Source organism: Betta splendens, chromosome 21, assembly GCF_900634795.4.
Source record: "Betta splendens chromosome 21, fBetSpl5.4, whole genome shotgun sequence".
NCBI lineage: Eukaryota > Metazoa > Chordata > Actinopteri > Anabantiformes > Osphronemidae > Betta > Betta splendens.
Window position 1 is genome coordinate 2,859,632 of NC_040899.1, and position 19,751 is coordinate 2,879,382.

Below are 19,751 nucleotides of genomic sequence, written 5' to 3' on the forward strand. Positions count from 1 at the left end.
TGCGTGTTGTGTGCTTCAGTGGCGGCGTTGCTGACTTTTCACTGAGTGCGTGTTGTGTGTAAGGCCTCTATGAGGCAGCAGGGGAGGAATAGACGGTTAGAACCGATGACTGGGGATGAGGAGCATCTGCTGCACGAGGACTGCGCTGACTGCTGCGTTACATTAAGCAGACACCCTCTCACAGACGCTGATTCTGAGTCGAGTCCAAACCTGAGCTTAAGACGAGGAGGACGACGACGGGAGCAGCGAACAGGGTTCTGCGTTTCTCACGCGTTGCAGACGCGGCTCCAGCGCCGCTCCGCGCTCACGTGTCCGCGCTGCTCGGGAGCTTCCTCGCGTACGCCACTCACTGGCAGCGTTTGTTGCACCATCCAATCGAAAGGAGCAAAACGGCGCCGCTTCACAAACAACCCAGTAATTGATGCTTCTTGATGTTTCACACGCAGGATTATTCATGCAGACGAAATGAGGGGGCGGTTGCGATTACGCAACCCGACAAGCTTCCAGTCAGATCACAGCAGAGAGGACGTGTTCGTCCGAGCACGTCTCAGCTGCCTGTACAGATGATGAGTGAGGGCCTCCTCTCAGCACCCGCAGAATGAAGGCTTTTTAATCAGGACGGACACACGTGAAGCACAAACCCACAACGCGCTTGAGTTTCAGTTATTGTCAATGTGCACCGACTGTAGAAATATGAGTCCCGGCTCCGGCGGTTACTCTGACTCCTCAGTGACACCTTTCTACAGGATGCTGGTCCATTAGCAGCACATGAATATTCCCGCTGGAGGCTGGATAATGGCAACGATGGAGGTAAATAAGTGAAGGCTGCAGGTTGTCTCATCCCCAAGGAGCAGATGTTTCACCTCTGAGGCAAACGCCTTCTGTGGCTCTAATTGACTGTGTGAGACGTTAAGTCGTTAAAGACTCAGGAGTCATTAAGGTCGTTTGCAGGTCGTATGTCATTAGGGTCACATGAGTCAATGCAGCCATTTGTAAGTGGAGGCAGGGTTGTCGTGGCCTGGGTGTGACTGCACACACACCACACTGAGGCTTCTCATCCTTCACTTCTCATTTTGCTCCAAACTCCCAACGTCCAGGTTTCATTTGTTTCTCACCAGTACCTACAGGTTTTAACATGAATACTGATCTGGGGCTGTTGTATAATGTGTGGCAATACAGAGTCTGTGGATGTAGCAACAGCTAAAACAAGGCTTAGTTAATTCCGAGCGTTCACTCATTGCTTTACAACATATAATTAGTTTTGCTACAGGGCTGTAGAAGTAACGATGCTGCTCGATCCCACTCAGACACTGCTTTTTTAGCTGCAGTTTTTGTGTTGCAGCTCCTCTGTGTCCTCTGTCTGAGCTGTGGATGAGGACCAGGTGAATCAGAGTCACGTGGAGCAGACCTGGAGCAGACGGAGTTAGTGGAAGCAGCTCTGCCACCGTCTCCTCTGGATCTGACTCGTTTGAGCCTCTGCCCTCATTCTCCACTGTCGTTGGGCTTCTCCATCAGCCTCTGTAGCGTCGACTGGCCCATTAAAGGCCTGTCATTATATAAATGAAAGGATTGACTCAGGGCTTTTGCATTTACTCCACATCAAGGTGTTTTGGTTCCCCAGCTGAAGTTAGGACAGTGTGATAGTGTTCATTCAGGTTTTACTCAGCAGAATAACTGATCTTATCTCACAGGCCGTTAGAGGCGTTCACTGCTGCTTATGAGATATGGAATTGGCGCATGTATCTGAAACTGCTTTAATTCCAGCCCACAGAACTGGAAAATGCTTTTTAAATGACAGTATTTTATTCGTATTAACTAGATTTACCTCTTGTGGCTTCTTTTTTCTGCAAATGTTAAAACAGGCATGAGAATGATGGTCTTGGTGTGAATTAGTGAGGTGGATCTGGGTAATTAGCTGCTGTGTGGCTGCTTCTGCTGCGTGCGAGCCTCAAACACGTCGGCTAGCACTGGACAAAGGTCTGTATATGACTCTGGAGGCTAATGAGCAAAGAAATGAGAGACGAACGGGAAGGGAGCTCCCGACTGCAGCGCCATCGCACGTTATTTATGGCTCAAACCCCACTTTTAGGATCTGTGAATACAGTGTGTGTTTGGTAAATCCCACACGTGTCACACATGTGGCCGTGCAGATGTTAAGAGGCAGCTGGGTGTCGGGGACCTGACCTGCACTCACAGTCCAGCCTGAACATTGGTCTAATGGTGTATTTTATTGTCAGAGAATGAAAAATGTAAGTGTCACATTCTCCGCATAATTTCATTCTTCATTTCCGACGTTTTACCGAGCTGTGCATTCGGACCGTTACTACTTTACAGCGGAGCCGATCCGTGCGTCACGCGCTGTGTCTGAGTGGCTGCCGGTCCTTTTACGACAGTGTCACTCAAAAAAGCCTCCGGTGTGTGAAGAGTGGGAGGTCGACGCTCCGGCATGGGTTCAGCCCATGCTTCTCGCCCTGTCTGCTCATTGTCTGCTCATTGGCTCAGCTTTACCTTCCCGTCACTTTTAGCAGTTTTAATACGTTTAATGAAGTTCTGTTATGAATTAACCACCTGGCAGGAAAACCAGTTCCACATTCATCAAGCCATGTTGCTAGGCAACTAATCGACCACAATGAATTTCCCTTTTCAGAATTGTGTCAGTGGATCTTGACGAGACTCCACCATCCAGCATTGAGCAGTACTGTACAGTTCCTCACATCAAATGATATGAAGCGTATCTGTTGTATCTGCTGCTTCTGCTGCTGCGACTCTCCTGAATCACTTAAGAGCAAACCTTCACTTGGACCTGTTGGAATACTATTGTCCCACCATCTTTCACTGATGACAGCCGGGACCGGCCTCCTCAGCCTCTACCAGGATGAGCTGTGTAGATAATGGCTGGTGGAGGCTCTGCTGTGTCCTTCTCGCAGTGCAACAGCTGCTGCAGCTGCTGTTGCTTTGTCTCATCACTTGATAAACAGCAACTGTGCTGCGACGAGTCCGAGGCTTCTGCTGCCGTTGAGCACATGTTGTTGCATAAGCTGCTTTGTGTTGGTTTTGATGTTCCTGCGTTTGAATCATCCCTCGATAGAGTCGCAGCGTGTTGCAGATGGATTCACATGGAGACGAGATGACGAGGATCAATATATGCTCTCTGCTGTGCATAAAGCATTTACACAGGAATCTGCCTAAGCTCCAGACTGTGGAGTTTAGATCCTTAAAGCAGCTGTTAGTCTTGTCTGGGCTCCTCCTCCAGCTGCTGCCTCATCTGTGCATTGATTCATTCCTGCGTCCAGTGACCGTCGCTGTCGTTCAGCCTTTAACTGCTGCCATCACATCCTGAAACGGACTCTGGACTCTGGACTGGAGACGCTCAAACACTAGCTTCTCAGGTCTGTTATCTTACAGTAGTTTAAATGCAGCTTGTTAGTTCATAATTACCAGGTGCTGATGTGTCTTTGAGCTGAATGTAGAAACGTTTGGAGCCTCCAATCTAATTCACGCTTTGCTGAATGGGGCAGGGTTTTATTTCTCATTTGACCTCATTTGTTGATGCTATCTTCATTATGTGGTCCCGACGCGCTGTCGTGGGCTGTCTTTTATTCCATTCTGCTGCTCTCCATTTTGCGTCGCTTCTCTCTTTGTGCGATTGTTTGATAAGTTTGTTCTAACGCTGCTTTTGTGCAGAAAAACCACGACGAGCCTGGAGACAGACTTCCACGGGCTGTTTTCTGTGCCCCTTTTCACAAATTTCACAACCACAGAACAAAATCGGGGGGTTTTCATGTTACAATAAAAGACGGGAAAACGTCTATTAATGCAGATACCATGAAACATGTGACCAGTCAGACAAAATAGCGGCTATTGTTCAGTTCAAAGGAATTATTTTAAGTTCATTGAGGAACTATGAAAGATGAATTATGAGTTATGAAAGATTGTTCTGCTAATGTGTACTCAGTAGATTCCATCCTGCAATGACCACGTCCACATTCCCCATGAGAACATTCTGCCGGGGGTGAAAGAAAAGAGCCACGTGTCTCCGATGAAAGCATGAAGGGACTTAATTGGCTGTTCATTGTGAGGAAATGCTCTGAGAGAGCAATGGAGCAGGAATGTGAAAGGCAATGAAACAAAAAACATTAGCTTAGGAAATGACTTCCATAATCCGTGCAATTAAAATGAAGTGGTGACAATGTAAGGTGGCCGTTTGCAGCCGCCGCCTGGGATCGCTCATGGTCGGCGCCTTTGATCCATTCATGCCTCTCCACACTCGGCACAGAGGAGGGGACATTTAGGGACATTTGTTTCACTGAGTAGAATTTTAGGCTCTTTGAATGTGTGAGCTAGTTTTGCATTATGTGGTCAGAAAAGCTTCCATGAAGACACAGGAAACATTACAGCTCTCGGGCCGGATTTATTTCTCCAGAGGTTGAAGGGTGATTGAAGGTCAGTCTCATATTATAGTTGGGGACCGTGCGTATTGAGTTTCCCTCTGCTTCTGCAATAATAAAACGTGTCGCTAATAAAACCTTTATGCAGGTGGAAGGAAGTGTTGCTCATCGGTGTGCTGCTGCAGCAGGAGCTTGCTTTTAAAACCTGCAACAGACCGTTTGTTTTCCAACTTATTTTGTTTCACTTTTAATTAAATCACAGACAACAGGGACTATTTTATCTCCACGCTGAGCAGACGTGCAGCTAAGACTATACGACAAAAGACTCCTCTGGTTGTGAAGACGTTCTTGATTCTCTTGGTACAATACAAAAAATATTAGCTATAAATTAAACTGCTGTCATAATTTGTTTCTTGGAGAGAAACTCTTTTAAACCTACAGATCACACTTTACAAGTAGCAGAAATGCCACGTTGGAGTAGAACATGAGATGAACGTGTGATCAATCTACTCTGATCAACGTCCTGTTTTCTGCTCAGCAAAAACATTATTACCTGGATTTGATACTGAAGGGATTTATTAATTCAGTATATTTATTTGGTGCTAAATCACAACAAATGTCATTTTAAGGTGTAAAGTGCAATAACTAACGACATCAGGCTAAAAGCTGCTTCACTCTGGATCAAATGATGACATTGGATTCATCTCAGCATTTAGAAGGTGAACAAAGCAGGAGCAGCAACGCGTCGCTGACGTGAGTCTGAGTCTGGAGCAGCAAACTATCTCGCATTACTGTGGTACAAGGCTGCAATATTACATTTATAAGGCGGCCTGTTATTGCTGAGCTCAGCTCAGTGCAGTTTAGAGTTTTCCAAAGTTGCTTAGACTCATCCTGAAGTTTTTTGTTGCACTCTGTGGTAGAATTACTAATGTTGCTGGAATTCAGCACGAGTGCAGCCAACTGGTAACAAGGCCCAGTTCAGTAACACGCAGACAGATGCACATAAATTCAACATATTGCACAATAAATAATAATTCCCGGTCTTTGCAGGCGGCAGAGCGGGTTGTAAACAGAGGCCGACTGCTTCCACCAACTCACATGAGATGAAAGCGCCAGCGCAGCGCCGCTCCTCATTACATGTACCTCCTCCACCTCCTCCACCTGTGTTTAAAGCCAGGGTGGATCTGGTAACTGGCCCATGTGTATCATCTCACCACAGCCTCAGCGCTGCCAACATGGGCTCTGTCACCGTCCCACAGGCAGTGGACGACATCCGGCACCAACCGGACGCTGTCGCTCAGAGGTGAGTGGAGACGGGACCGTCATCAGGCGTATGATGCGGTACTGTGAATATCACTGTAGTACTGTGTATAATGGGTCCCGCTTCTCCCACCACTCATCTGTTCCCATCAACCCACAGAGGAGAACCTGCCCGTGTTCTTCACGGTTCCCCGTCTTTGGCTAAAGCCACTTCCTGTGGCTGCTTCCTCCTGTTTCCTGCTCTGGTCAGTTCAAATAAATGCTCCCAAGCAGTGATTACATTAAACATTTAATTAGAGTGCATCATATCCAATGTACTGGTCGTTGTCATGTCAAAGGCGTTATTACTACATTAAGATGTTTTCTTCTGCTTCTCATTATCCATTCAGGAGTAAACTATTCTTATTGCTTCCTTTGGTCATGAACTTTCTCTTTTATCATAAAATATGAAATACCACATACACTGAAGCAAAGTAAAACCCAACATTTACTTGGGGAATAAACTGACACTGGCAGGGAAGCAGCAATATGTGTCAGAGCCTGAGGGAACATGAGCAGAACAACACAAACACTGTACCGAGCTTCTTCTAAACCTGCCTCCCTCCGTTTGCTCTGTTTCTGGGCTTTTCATGGTGGAGCGGCTTTTGCTCCGTTTCACTGGACCCTAATGTTATGGATGATGTAGCGTCGTATACACAGCCATGAATAATATATGTTTATTAGCGTAATGAAACAGTTTATCATTTCTATTTGGCTTCAAGTCATTGTCTGTGTTGCCTGGTTCCTTGTGTGAGCGCCAGTAGTGTTATTAGTTATGCAAATGTCTGCCAACATCAGATGAATCCTTTCACAACGCGTTTTAATGGTCGACCTTCACTGTGCAGAAAGAGGCACGAGGTGCTGAGACGCTGGTTCCACATTCATTCACCAAATGAAAGGCAAGTCCTTTCTATCGGGACTTTTATCCAGCTCTTACCCATAAGACTAGAAAATATGACACCTTTAAAGGAGCAGGTCTGCTTTCATTGGTTGACTGATGCATTTTCAAGTATGTGGACTTAAATTAGGAGGTGAAAAACAGCATTAGGGGCAGAGCTGGTACAGGTACCTAATAAAGTGGCCAGTACATTGTAATGTCCTATAGTTAACTGTGTGGCAAATGCTGCTAAGTAATCAATTATTTCAGATTCAAACTCTGTGCAAAAGTTAAATAAGACAAATCTAAGCTGCTGTTGTGTGGCTGCGCTTTGGGGCAGGTCACAGAGCGTGACCTGTGATTCATCAGAACCACATAAATAATGGTACTAATGAATCAATCAAAGCAAATGTTCTGCGGTCGTAGTGAAACGTCCCACTGAAAAGTAACCGTGGGTGTTTTATTATTACATGTTTCCAAAGATGCAAAGACGCTGCTTGCACCAGCTGGCCGTGCGAGCAGCCCCTCCTCGCAGCAGATGGCTGCAGCGAGGAGAAGCCGGCGCCGGTCTGGGACACCTGCAGCACCGACCCACAGGAAGCCTGGACGGCGGTGAGCGGCGAGGACGGCGCAGAAAAGGCTGAGGGGCCTCAGGGGGCGGCGGCGCGGCCACAGAGCGCTGTCGCTCCATGCCCTGGCAACGCGGGCTGGCCCGGTTCTGACGGGACCGGCACAGAGCCGCCTTTGTGATCACTGCGGCAAAATGGAGCCCAGTCCTGGGAAACGGCCGAGACCGACCCTTCTGACACCAGGAGAGAGCGGGACCGCGGGGGAACGCGTCTCCGCTCCCGTGTTGGACTGCTGAGCTCTGACCCGCCCTGTGAAGCAGCGCTCGGCCCGCTTCGGCCGGATGTGCAGCCTGCAGCAGAACCGCGCGCTGGGCGCGAGGCTCCAGGCGTCACGAGGCTGAAGCTGCAGCCTTCGCTGTGTGGGCGTCGCCTTCCTCCTCACTGGGAGCCGCCCAGTACCACCAGTCTGACCCGCCCCGGTGGGGTTCGGCATTAATCCTCCGGCGCCGGGCCTCGCTTCCTCACCCGTCTGGTCCAGTTTTAAATCCTGTCCGTCTGGGATTTGAAGCGGTGACTTTGTAATGTCACGAACTCGTCGCTGCTCCGCTTTTATCACAGTCGTGTCTCACCTCATCTCACGACCGCCGCTGTTTAATTCAGTCCAGCTCAGTTTATGTCTACAGCTCCAATTCACACAAAGGTCGTCTGAGGGCACTTAAATGACGCTACAGACCAGAGTTTTACAGAAAGCCAGACAATTGTCCCCGATCAGCACCAGAACACGGAAACCTGAAACAGAACCAGGCTCAGGAGAGACAACACTGGAAACCCACCTTGGCACAACTAATAGCACTGTTAATAAACCTATAATACAGACGTGAGCCCCACTGGTTAATGGGTCGGGTTGGTTGGTCCTGGAGCAGAAGGTCGGATCCACGTGTGCTGTTAGCGCTGAGCCACCAACACGCTGCACGTCAGGCTTTATAATAAATCTTGTGCAAAATCAGCTCTGTATTTAAATCAGGCCAATAAAACGAGTTGTGGATGAGACGCTGCCGAGTCTCAGCGCTTTGCACCAAACATGACAGGATGACAAAGCTCACTCCAAACATATGCTTCACACTGATCCCAGCACAAACAAGAGCCCTGTTGTTGTGGAGACACTGAATTCATTATCAGGCTGCAGGAACAGTTTGGTGGCAAACTACGATCTGAGCCTCGGTTCAGCGTGTTCATGAAAGAGTCTGGTTTATTCACTCACACTAGGATAAACACGGCTGTGATGGACATTGGACCCCTCAGTTTTACCATAAAGTTTGTTCCTGAAAGTAAATTTACACGCGTGTTGTGGAAACGTCCCCAACTTTGGCTGAAAACAGGTAAATCACGCGTCTTTTTAGAATTTAGCCCAGACGACGTGACGTAGTTCGCAGTGGGCGTGGCTTCGTAACACCTGTGCGCCTTGTACTTGCTCTAGGCTTCGCTGGCCGCGCACGGCCGCGCCCCTGGCGATGACGTCACGGGCAAACTACCGAGTCACCGCCAAGTGTCACGGGCAGAATTATAGTCCGCAAAAAACGTCCGCGTCCGTTGAGACAAATGAGTGATTAAGACGCAAACGCTCCCCTGTGCTGAACTTCCTCCCGTGGATGTGCGCCATTCTGCGCTTTCATAACGCTGGGCTCGGGCATCACAATGCGCCTGTCCCTCCTCTAAAGACTGAGGCGGAGGGGGTGGGCTCAGCCGCACAGTGAGGGAGTGTCGTCGTGGGAGCGGCTGGCTCCTCACATCACATCACCTCCTTCTATCCCTCCGTGCTGGAGGAGCGAGGAGGACTCACCTCACTTCCCCCGTCTCTCTCTCTCTCTCTGCGGACTCTCGGATAACCTCACCCGGCTGGAAAATGCTCGCGCTGCCGCTGCGTATGGTCGCCCTGTGTACCTGGACCGTGTTTAGCGGAGCGTCCGCCGCCACGCACCGTGAGTACCGCACCTCCGCTCACCTGTGAGCCGCCGTGGCTCGTGCGTGGACTCGCGCCGGCGCCCGGTGCGTCCTCGGGCGGCGGCGCCGTCGGTCACGTCAAGTTTACCTGAGCCGCGTGCGTTTCGGCGCGAGCTCCTTTGTGTCAGTGTGGCGCAGAAGTTTCCCCGTGAGTGCGCGCGCGATGAAGGTCACGCAAACAGGTTCGCCTCCCGTCGTTGGCGCCGGAGCCGCGGCGCGCGGACACGGACGGAGAGCCGCTGCGCTCGCGCTGCCGCAGCCCGCGGTTATTTGTCGCTCAAAGCTCCGTGTGAGCGTTTCTAGGAGCGGGTCCTCGGGCATGTTTTGCTGATGTGCGGGGCTCGAGCACAAAGTGCTGACTGGCCGCGGCTGTGCGGCGCAGACGGCTCGCGGTGTTATTGGTCCACTCCTACGTGGAAATCCACGCAGCCTCCCGGAGGCTGTGCGCGAGGCACAGTGCTTCTCCGCACGGCTTTTCAGTCAAAACGTGCAGCTGTGCGGCTTCGTGCGTGTGACTGTAACGTCCATCAGTCGTTATTGAGGCAGAAATGACAGTCACTGCTTCCAGGCTTCTGGGATGTGGAAGCATTTGGACCCGAGGCTCTGAACTACAGTCAGTACTATTGGATTAGTTACATTTAAACACTTTGTTAATCTATAATTCTACAGTGGGGCCTATTATGTAGAGTTCTACGAGGACGTGCTCGTTGTGCAGGAAGTTTGTGATCCGTGGAACCACGAGCTACTGAAGCTAACGCTCACGTTAGACACGCGTCACTAATGATCTGAATAAACAAACATGAAGGTTCTACGACCTTCATCCCTGTAGGCTTTATTGACTTGGCTCGGTTCTGGTGGGAGGCGCAGCTGAGTGGGCTTTAATTGTTGATTCTACAGCAAATGTCATGCGTCTGATCTGTGTTTCATCGGATTCACCTGCTGAAGTAAACTTGCACCAAAGCTGGTTTTGCTGATAGGATGAAGACGCGCGACTGAAGCACGAGCGCTGCGTCGCTGCTGAACCCACTCGCTGCCGCGGCCCTTTCACCACGGAGCCGAGTGGGAGACGGGGATCTGTGCGTCGCTGTTGCGCTCGGGTCTCATTAATATCGGGCTTCTCGTCCCACTCGTCGGCGTCGCTTCTCCCAGGAGGAAAACGTTGCCGCTCAAGTTGTAAAGTCAAATTAGTTTCCTTTCATGAAAAGTGCAGATTCCTGCAAGCTTTAAATCGGACATTTGATTTTCCTGCACGTGTGTGGATGCGGCTTCACTCCATACATGTACTTCCTGTGTGTTCAGTGGTTTCGGTGCTCTTGACCTTTCGTGGAGCGTCTTCATTTCTAGCTCCACTACAAACAGTGGCGTCGTCGTGTGCGGTGCAGGGTAAATAATAGGCCGGTGGAATCTGCCTTCGCTCCGTGCAGCCATGTAGCGACGTAAAGGCGCTAAATCAATACACCAGAGGCATGACATCACTTAATCTGTTTGTCTTTGCTCTCCGAGGGCGAGTGTGACACCGGGCTTGTGTTCAGGCACTTTATGTTAAGGTGAGGAACTGAGCTAAACTGACAGCTGCATTACTCATTCATGACAGTGCTGTGCTTCTCAGACGTGTGCTGTGATCAGGCCTGACGCGCTCTGTGCGGGTGAGATGGTGAGATGCTCCTGGAGGTCAACGCGCCGCTCTCGTATTTACCAGCGAGAAGCAAGGGGCCGGAGAAGCTTCGTCACGCGCTGTGGCGCCCGTCGCGTCCGCGCTCGCCTCAGAGACGGCGAGGACGAGCGCATTGTTAGTCATCATCCGTCATTCAGCCCGGTGCCAGTGTGGCTAAACGCATGGGAGCGCAGCCAGGAGGTGAATGATCAACGCGTACGCGTCCTCGTATGAGGAGGCATGAGTTCGGCCTCGCAGCTCCTTCACTCGCACCCGTTTGTCTGTTCGCCTCAACGTCAGGCGTCTTTTGCAGCGACAACATGGAGGACCTTTGCATGGCGTCGGGCTCAGGCCGTGGTATTTATTAATTTGCCATAGTTGACCTTCATCCGGTACCTGGGGAAACTCCTCCTCGCTCCACACACAGGGTATCCTCCATTATCCCATCAGAGAAGCACAGGTATCAGATCAATGTCCTCCATCACCTTGAACGGCTGCACACAAGTTCACATTCAATACTAAACCAACGGGGAAATTATACAAAGGACACAAAACAACTCAATACTGCAAAAGATGACAAATGTAAGTGAATAATGGCCATAATGTTAATTGCTAATAAATCTTCTGATTCCATAATAACATCTTCCATCGATCGACTCGATGAAGGTCAAGCACCATAAATTATTAAATATCACGGCGTAGGTGACAGTCTGCAGGAACCGCTGGCGTCGCGCGTCCCGTTTCTGATGCGTCCAGTCATTTAATGTTACGATGGCTTCACGTGGCGCGGCCCAGCGTTGGCGTGAGTTTTGCTGTGAGTGGACACAATAAAGGTTAAGTTCAGCATTTAAACCACAAATTAAGAAAACAGCGTGAATAATCTGAGCAGGTCCAGGAACGTGCTGCGAATAGCACCAACGTCATTGGAAGCGTGCGATCATGCCAAGATTTAGTCAGGAAACCAAAAGAACGCGTGTTAGCGGCCGCTAGCAGAGACCGGAGCAGCTGAGTGGGAAACGATGCAAACAGCTGTCACGGCTGCAAACAGCAGCGTTTCCAGCGTCCAGGGACTCGTTCTGAGGAACAAACTCTGTTTGTGCTTCATGTGGGAAGAATCGATGCGTCTGCACACTTACAGCAGCCGCCATTTTGGTCCAGTGTGTCAGAGGCCAGGCAGGAGTTTAGTGACGGCCGATGACCTGCACCGGGTTGAGAACAAAGAGTCCCGTGTTAGCGATGGACGCGTTGGTGCTGCGATGGGCACGCGTCGCCGGTGAGTCTGTGCTGTTGCTCCATGAAGGAGCGCGTGGCTTCTGGGACGGATGCTGCAGGAGAACCAGCAGCTCCGCTCCAACACTTTACAGGTGACAACTGCATCTAATGAGCACATCCACACGCTCGTGTTGCAGCACAGTGGACCAACATGTCCGCCGTGTGTGAACAGGTAAACAGAGCTTTTACCTGTAACCATGGCAACGGCGCACAACAAAGGCCGGGAAAAAATCTACACTCAGGACTATTATCTGTGCTCCTAAACACACAGTAACATGTTAAAACGCTCCCGCTGAGATTAAAACTGCTGCAGAGTCGTCACAAATGAGATGAAACAGAATAAATCTGTTAAACGTTCCAGTCTAAGGTGGACTGAAACAGCGAACTATGGAAATATAAACTGAGCTCATCAGGGGCCGATTTGGACCTGGAGATAGAACAACTAATAGAATATCAGCACAGCTGCATGGCTTCATGTTTGCATCAGATAGATTCATTGAAGCTCTGATGGAGGTGCGTCTGTGGAACCTTCATGTTCTGCTGTGAAGTTGTTTGGACCTGGTTCCGCTGCGTCTGCTGAGGTCACGCTCTGCACTCGCGTGTGATTAAAAGCAGCAGCGTGTATTTTTCACGCGTCTCCGTGCTGTGGGAGCGGACGTTCAGCCTGGTTCTGGCTGGAAAAGGCCGCGCTGCTGCTCCCCACCACGGTTCTGAGGGAGGAATCACTGCGATTCCAGTGATTCCCTCGCAGCAGGTGGAGATGCTGCTTTGCACATTCATCTCTATGAGCTCCAATCGAGCACCGCACACACGAGTTTGCCCAGGATTTCATGCTTGAAGGTAGCTCAGCAGGCACACACTCCACAACTAATTATTGCTCATCTGAAGCACCTGAACGTGCTCGAGCGGCGCTGGCATTCAGCGTGTACGTGACGGAGGCGATGCAGCTGCTAATTCACTGGGCTAATGAATGCGAAGGAGGCATTCAAGAAACAGCTAACCGCTGTACGCATCCGAGGCCTGATGAATTTATCAGGCGCTAAATGAGGCGGAACGTGACAGCGCAGCTCCTTCCCGCGTCCAAATGCACCCAACGCGTCTGAGGAGAAACCTGCAGCCGAGTTAAACCCCACCCGTGTCCTCAGCGCGTAACAAACCAACCCACTGACTCGTGTCTGAGACTCTGGCTGCCGCTCCTTTTGAATCTATGTAGAAATTAGTTTCTTTCATTTTGGTGCTGTTTTTAATTGTCTCCATACAGTTAATAGTCACTGCATAGCGTAAACACGAGGAGTTTCGTCTTCATGCACACGAAACCTGTTGATTAATTATCCGTCAGAGCCGTGCTGCTTTTCACACACTGCCTTCACTTCCTGTGATCAACGAACAGGCTGGTTTTGGTCCGTGCGACTGGAGGCTGAAGAGAAGCGGGGACGCGTCTGCGTCTGTGGGTAAATTGAGTGACTGCGTCTCTGCAGAGACTTTTACACCTCGTATTTTACCTGGAGGTGAAGCCTCTTTGTCTCCTCTTATCGATAACTATTGGATTGTAGCGGGCGCAGACACCAGGCACAGACACAAGCCGCGTCTGCACAGTGTTGGTGTCAAAGAGTCAAAATACTCTCATGAAGATCTTTGTCTTGTGTTTTCTTAAAACCTCATCATAGATTATCTAGACGTGAATGTCTGTTTTCACCAGTCCTTCAAATTTCAGATCTGAAAAATTAAAGCACTTAAGCACATTGATGCCAAAATGTAATAGAAGTCCTTGAATTGCAGCATAATTCAAAGTGATCTATTCATTGTGCCCATTAGAGGAGGAGGCATGAGATGCTGTGTCTTCCTTAGAAACGCTGAGGGAGGCTTTTACGCCGCGTCCTCTGCAGACGCAGTTCACAGAGCAAACTGCTTTTTGATTGTAATGAGTAAGAAGAAAATAAAATGGACACATGATATGAGACTATTTAGGGAGATAATTTCTGCCCGGCCTCTCGGGAGCAGAAAAAATCCATGGTGATGAATGTGGCGCCAGTGGAGGCCTTTCCATTTCCAGTTTTATTGGCCACACAGTGACACTGCACCAGTTCTCAATCCATACAGTGCAATGAATATGCTCGCGCAGCTGTACAGTCTGGAACTTTCATCCTCTATTTATTCTCCGTGTTACTGGCAGAGGCTTCGACAGGATTATCAACACCCACCGTCTATCGACTGCGCCAATAAGATTCATGCAATAATCAAGCGAGCGACGGCTTGAGTGAAAACAAAAGCGGTTTCCTTTTTGAAAACGTAGCCTCTGTAATAACCACAGGTTTAAATCAGAGGGAGATCTGCCAGCGCCGGCTCCATCCTGCATCAGCCACACTACACATGCATGTGAGCCGCCATGGATCACAGAGACTTAGTCAGGGCAACGACTTACTCTCCTGATTGGAATATTGAAGGTCCCGTTGCAGAACAGCTCAGTTTACTAATATGATGTGAGAGAATATTGTAGAGGCTGTGAGTCCGTGGCCCGGTCCCCGGAGACGCGCCGACGCCAGAGAGCAGACGAACCTGACGACAGCCAGCTTCAATTTGGACTCGTGCTCCATGAATTAGCATTAATGAGCGGTTGATCCAAAGTAGTGAAGGTTGTTTTGTGCATCGCTCTTTGCAGAACAGAGAATTATTACCACTGGGGCTCCTGCTCGCACGAGCTGTAGAACAGGAAGCTCCTCTTATTAGGAGCGTGCGCTCCTTGTTCAAAGCTTCCAGGTAAACGGCCTCAATTAGCAACTTTTGCTGTGTTTTGCATTTCATTACCGAGTGAAATCAGACGAATGAAAAGGAGGAAGAAGCAGAAGGTGTTGTCTTTGTGGGGAAAGGCTTGTTTCTCCAAACCGGGGCTCAAAGTGGGAACGTTTGGCCCTTGGCTGCTGCTTGTGGCTCTGGTGGCGGGTGCGGTCGGTACCGGGACCAGCTCCTGCCTCCTGACGAGGCTCCTAATCGCGACCCGCTGACGTCACTCCCGGCTCCGACGCGTAAACGGGCCACGGGATTAGTTGTAATAAGGCAGCGGGTGCCGCGCTCCTGTCGAGCAGAATGCAGCCGTCGCCTCTAAACGCGGCCCGTTTCAAGTGACTGCCCACCAAACGCTATGTAAAGCGCTGGTGTGAAGCGCCTTGGAGATAAAACGGCCTCATTTTATCTGCACCACTTCATAGCAGCCACTCTCGCCAAGATATTTTCCTCTTGTGTCAACTAAAGTCTAACCACATCAACACAGGATCTCTTGTACTTTAAAGCAAACGCGGCTTTTGTAGATCCAGCGTCTTTTTAATCAACTGAAACCAGATACACTGCATTTCAATTTAGCGCTGTTTGATGTCGGGGGCGTCGGGGGTCAAACTGCTCCTTTTAAACCCAGACGTTCGGAGTCACATCACGCTCACAGACGTCACAGTTCTCCTCCCGCCTCCACTGCCAGTCAACGCTGTAACGTTCTTAGCATTATTATTTTTAATAGGATACTGTACCATTATAAATTTATTACCAAGCTGTTGTGTGAAATGCTCCAGAAATCCTATAATCCAACGGAAAATGAACACAAATCCTGTTTTACTACGTTGTTGAATAATTCCTGTGACGCAACCGCGCAACGGATCCAGAGGAAGCAGAACCTGAACCGGTCCAGCGGTCTATGACGCGTGCTCGGTGCTTGGTGCTCGGTGACTCTGACTCTGAGGCGCTGGTTATCAGTGAGCAGAGGTCACGGAGCCCAGACCCACGCATGCGATAGTGTGCAGCTTTATCGACGGCCTCCGTCACCAGATCCAATGGCTGCGTGTTCTGATATCCTCCACGCCGCCGTCTGCACCGCTTGGTCCCGCGCAGCCTCCGTCAGAGGGTCGGATCGCAGCTATAACGTAGCAGAACGCCATCGTTATCAGCAGATCCTCTTTCACTCGGTGATTTGTCTTGTTGCTGCTTTTGTTGTGGATGTTTGTTTCAAGTGCAGCACAGAATCAAACCGTCTCCAGCGAGAACGGAGCTGCTTTCTTGCTCCCAATACTTCCTCCAGTGGCCTGTAGACTTTCTTCTGTGTTTCTGATGCAATTAATCAAAATAATCAAAGAACATTAATAGACGACAGCTTTGATAAATCACTCAACTCGTGTATCAAGTACAATAAATACAAAAGGCTGCAGAGTTTGGTTAATTAAGGCTGAGGGGGTTTCAGGAGATGTTTTATTAAAGCAGCTCCTTTATTTTCACAAATACGTGTTTGTTGAATATGATCAATGCAAAGATCCTTCTGGTCTTCAGTAGCTGGAGGTGACTATGAATAAGGATATGATGAGTGGAGTGTGGGTCCGTGTGACTGGTTTGGTGTTTGTGTGTTCATCGTGTGCTGCTGTTGGCGCCCCTTTTGCTGACACACGCTTGGGATGTTTCTTCCACCGGGACTCAAATGTAAGAGCTGCTCCATTCGAAGTGTGGGAACTGCCATTATTTGCAGGTTTTCAGTGAATTAGTTTTGTGCAGCCTGAGCCGCTGCCGTCTGGCTCAAGAGGGTAATTGAGTCAGGCCTGTAAATGCGGCCGAGGAGCATCCTTCAGCTCCTCGTCGGACGGAGCCTCATTCTCCTCCCGTCTCAGTGTTTTCTCTCTGGAAGCCATTTTATACGTGGGCAGGAGGGAAGATTTGAGATCTGACACCTGTCCGTTATGTGAAAAGCATTGAAGCGGAAAAAAATGGACTCTAACAGATTTGCATGTAATGTTACGTTCGTGGGCTCATGGAGCTGGAGCTCCGTCCGCTCGCGTGTCCGGTCCAGCGCTCATCACATGGCACCGCTCCCCCGTGAAGAGGATCAGGGCAGATTGAGGAGCTGCTTCACCCTTCGCCTACAGAAGCTCCACTTCCTGTTCTATTTTTACAAAATCCCTCTGGCATTTTTTTCATATCCAACCGTTTGTGCGTTTCCTGAGACTCGATCTCCAGGAGGAAACGGAGGAAATGGTGTTTATTTGAGTTGTGCATGTGGCCGTCCTCAGCTGCAACCGTGCTTCAGCTCCAGCTCAACGTGTGCAGCATGTGCCTCCAAAGGCGCTTAGTTGTGATAATTGATTTCTTTGTGCTCAGGCAGAGACTCGTTCGGGACCGTGAAGCGACAGCCTCGTCTGACGCGCGTGTGTGGATTGGGCGTGTTTTTGGGGTGATGCGGGTCAGGAGGCTGGAGGAGGAGCTGTGTGCAGCCGCCGCACGCTCCGTTCAGGCTAAACGGCGCATGGACATTGAAAGGTGGCGTTAAAGGATAAGGCGTGTAATTTTCTATATTGTTTTTATTGCCGGCAAATCCCGTGAAAAGACTAATATAAACAAAGAATTGATCCTTGTAATAAGTAGTGGGTGCAGCCGAGCCTGATGTATTATGGCTTTGTTCCTCTGCGGCGCTGAGCCCCACTGTCTAGAAACTATTAAAAAGGCATCAGTGCTGTAACGGATTCCTTCCTGCAGTGTGTGTTGAGACTCGCTCCCGCGTCCTCTGCTCCGCTGCTGTAAATACTCACTAAAACACCTAATGGGTAATAACGCGCCGCTGACGGACTGCAAACCCGCAGTAGTGAGCATTTTGCATCTCTTTGGAGGTGAAGCCCGACGTAGTCGCGAGCCGATAACGGCACCAGAACCCGACTCTGCCCTGTGACGAACGCAGCCTCTAAATATACAGGAGCGATTTCACAAGGAGCTCCCGTTCTCCGTGCGGCGCGGCTGCAGGTGTGACTCGTTCTCATCTATTATTTTTATCCCCAGCACAATCTGCGCTAACCTGGTGTGGCGCCGTGACGCCTCTCGCCGGCCGTCTGCTGAGCAGCGCCTCTTCTGTGGCTCCAGCTGGAAGCTCATGCTGTACAGCAGCTGACGCACTTACTTTGTGATTTCAGGAGATTAAATATTCCCTCTCCTCCAGCAGTTCTGCCTGTGGGCTCAGTGCGTGTCTGGGTTCATTTGGCTGAGACTCCAGCCTGCGGGAGCCGCGCTCCATCGCGAGGCGGCTTCAGAGGATTTCCAGTCATCCCTCGGACCAAGGAGCAGCTTTGCACACAAATCGCCCCGTCTATAAGTGGTGTGACTGCATCCAGGACCGGGCCGGCAGACAGCAGCATGCAGCCAGCGCCGCGTCTGCTGCACCCGTCTGCGCAGGAACACGTGTTGCACATTGTGCCTCTTTTGTGCCGTCAACGTCTCATTTGTTGCTGTAAAGTGGAGAGCAAAGCGGCGGGGCGTTTTCTGAGGCGGAAGCTCACGGAGATTTTGTCAGCTTTTCAACTAGAGATGAATCGCTGAAGGAGGAACGGAGGAATACAGATTGAAAGGGAGATGAGAACAGTGAGAGTTGTCCTTTACACTTCAAAAGTGGGACGTGGGAGACAGATCTGGAGTGGTCCGCTTGCATAACAAGCTCGTTCCCCAACATGCATCTGCAGCCGCGCTGCAGCTCAGCCGTAATTTGAGTCTTGGACAAAACAGCTTTATCCACTTTAGTCACACTTGAAATCAGGATTAGAAAAATCTCTTGGCAAGCGATCTGAGAGCAGTCAAATCAGGTCAGTCGCGATTCAGGAGGACGCTGAAGGGAGCGGCCGGGCTGCTGTCCACAGCTGCGTGGCCACTTGCCACTCCAGATGTGCTCCGATCCGTCTGAACCCCGAGCAGAACGGGATCCAAACACAAAAAGCCCGGTGCAGTCCACAGTGTGAACTGCACGCTGATGGGGAGAGTAGAGGGATAATTGTAATCAGGCTGGTGCCAGTTTTCATTATGTCCTCAGATACAGAGCCTAATGCAGCTCAGCATTGGAGTAAAGCCACGCGGCGCAGAAGCTGCAGCTGGATGACTCACTGCTCTTATTGTGATGGGCAGCGAGGATGAGAGGACGATGGGCCTGACAGCTTTACATCACTGGACTCTTAATCTGCTCCTGCCTGTTGGACGTGATGGAAGCTCACACTGTGGGATTAAAAAAGGAACACAGTGCAGCCGCGCGCACACAAAAGGAGTCGTAGCATGTTCTGTGCTGTTTTCAGGGGTCAGCGCATGGGTTAATAGACTGTTTGAGGCGCCTGAGCACTGGATAAGTGAGGCGGACCTGTTATTTTTCCCACTTCTTGCTTTAAGACCCCACCACTGACAAGTAAAGATGCACTTTAACCCGGCAGGATGCGTTTTCTGTTATTACTGTCAGGATGCTGCACCCGGAGTGTGTCAGACGTGTGTGTGTTAATCTGAAGCTGCATTGTGTGTCTTGTTCTCGGCAGATAATTGCAATGGCCCTCTGGCGTCGGCGCTGCCCCGCTCGTCCTTTCAGAGCTCCTCACAGTCGTCAGCCGGCTTCGCAGCCCACAACGCCAAGCTGAACAGAAGAGATGGTGAGTAGAAGCTGCACACGTTAGCGGCGCTAGCAGCGCTAGCAGCGCTAACAGGCCGCATTAGGACCAGGAGCAGCAGAGCAGAGCTGGATGCAGCGATGGGCTGAGGCCCCTATGCATTCACCTCATGCTGCAGCTCAGACCGTAGCAGTCGTCTGCCCCCTCCAGAACCCAAGGCTGGGTCCAGACCAGGCCCAGAATCTACTGTCAAGGCGAATCAAGCAGCTGCAGAACACGAAGCGATAATAAACCAAGTGTTTTACCGTGGCAAATCTG

General features: G+C 50.2%; 1 protein-coding gene across 1 annotated transcript in view; it reads left to right on the forward strand.

Annotated features, from left to right (window-relative positions):
- Positions 1-8,758: 8,758 nt before the first annotated feature.
- Positions 8,759-19,751, forward strand: part of LOC114847042 (contactin-associated protein-like 5) — a 57,046-nt gene continuing 46,053 nt past the window's right edge. The window contains exons 1-2 of the mRNA XM_029136329.3: positions 8,759-9,112; positions 19,365-19,475. Coding sequence (XP_028992162.1) covers positions 9,037-9,112; positions 19,365-19,475 — 187 coding nt within the window. The 5' untranslated portion in view covers positions 8,759-9,036. The remainder of the gene's footprint in view (positions 9,113-19,364; positions 19,476-19,751) is intronic.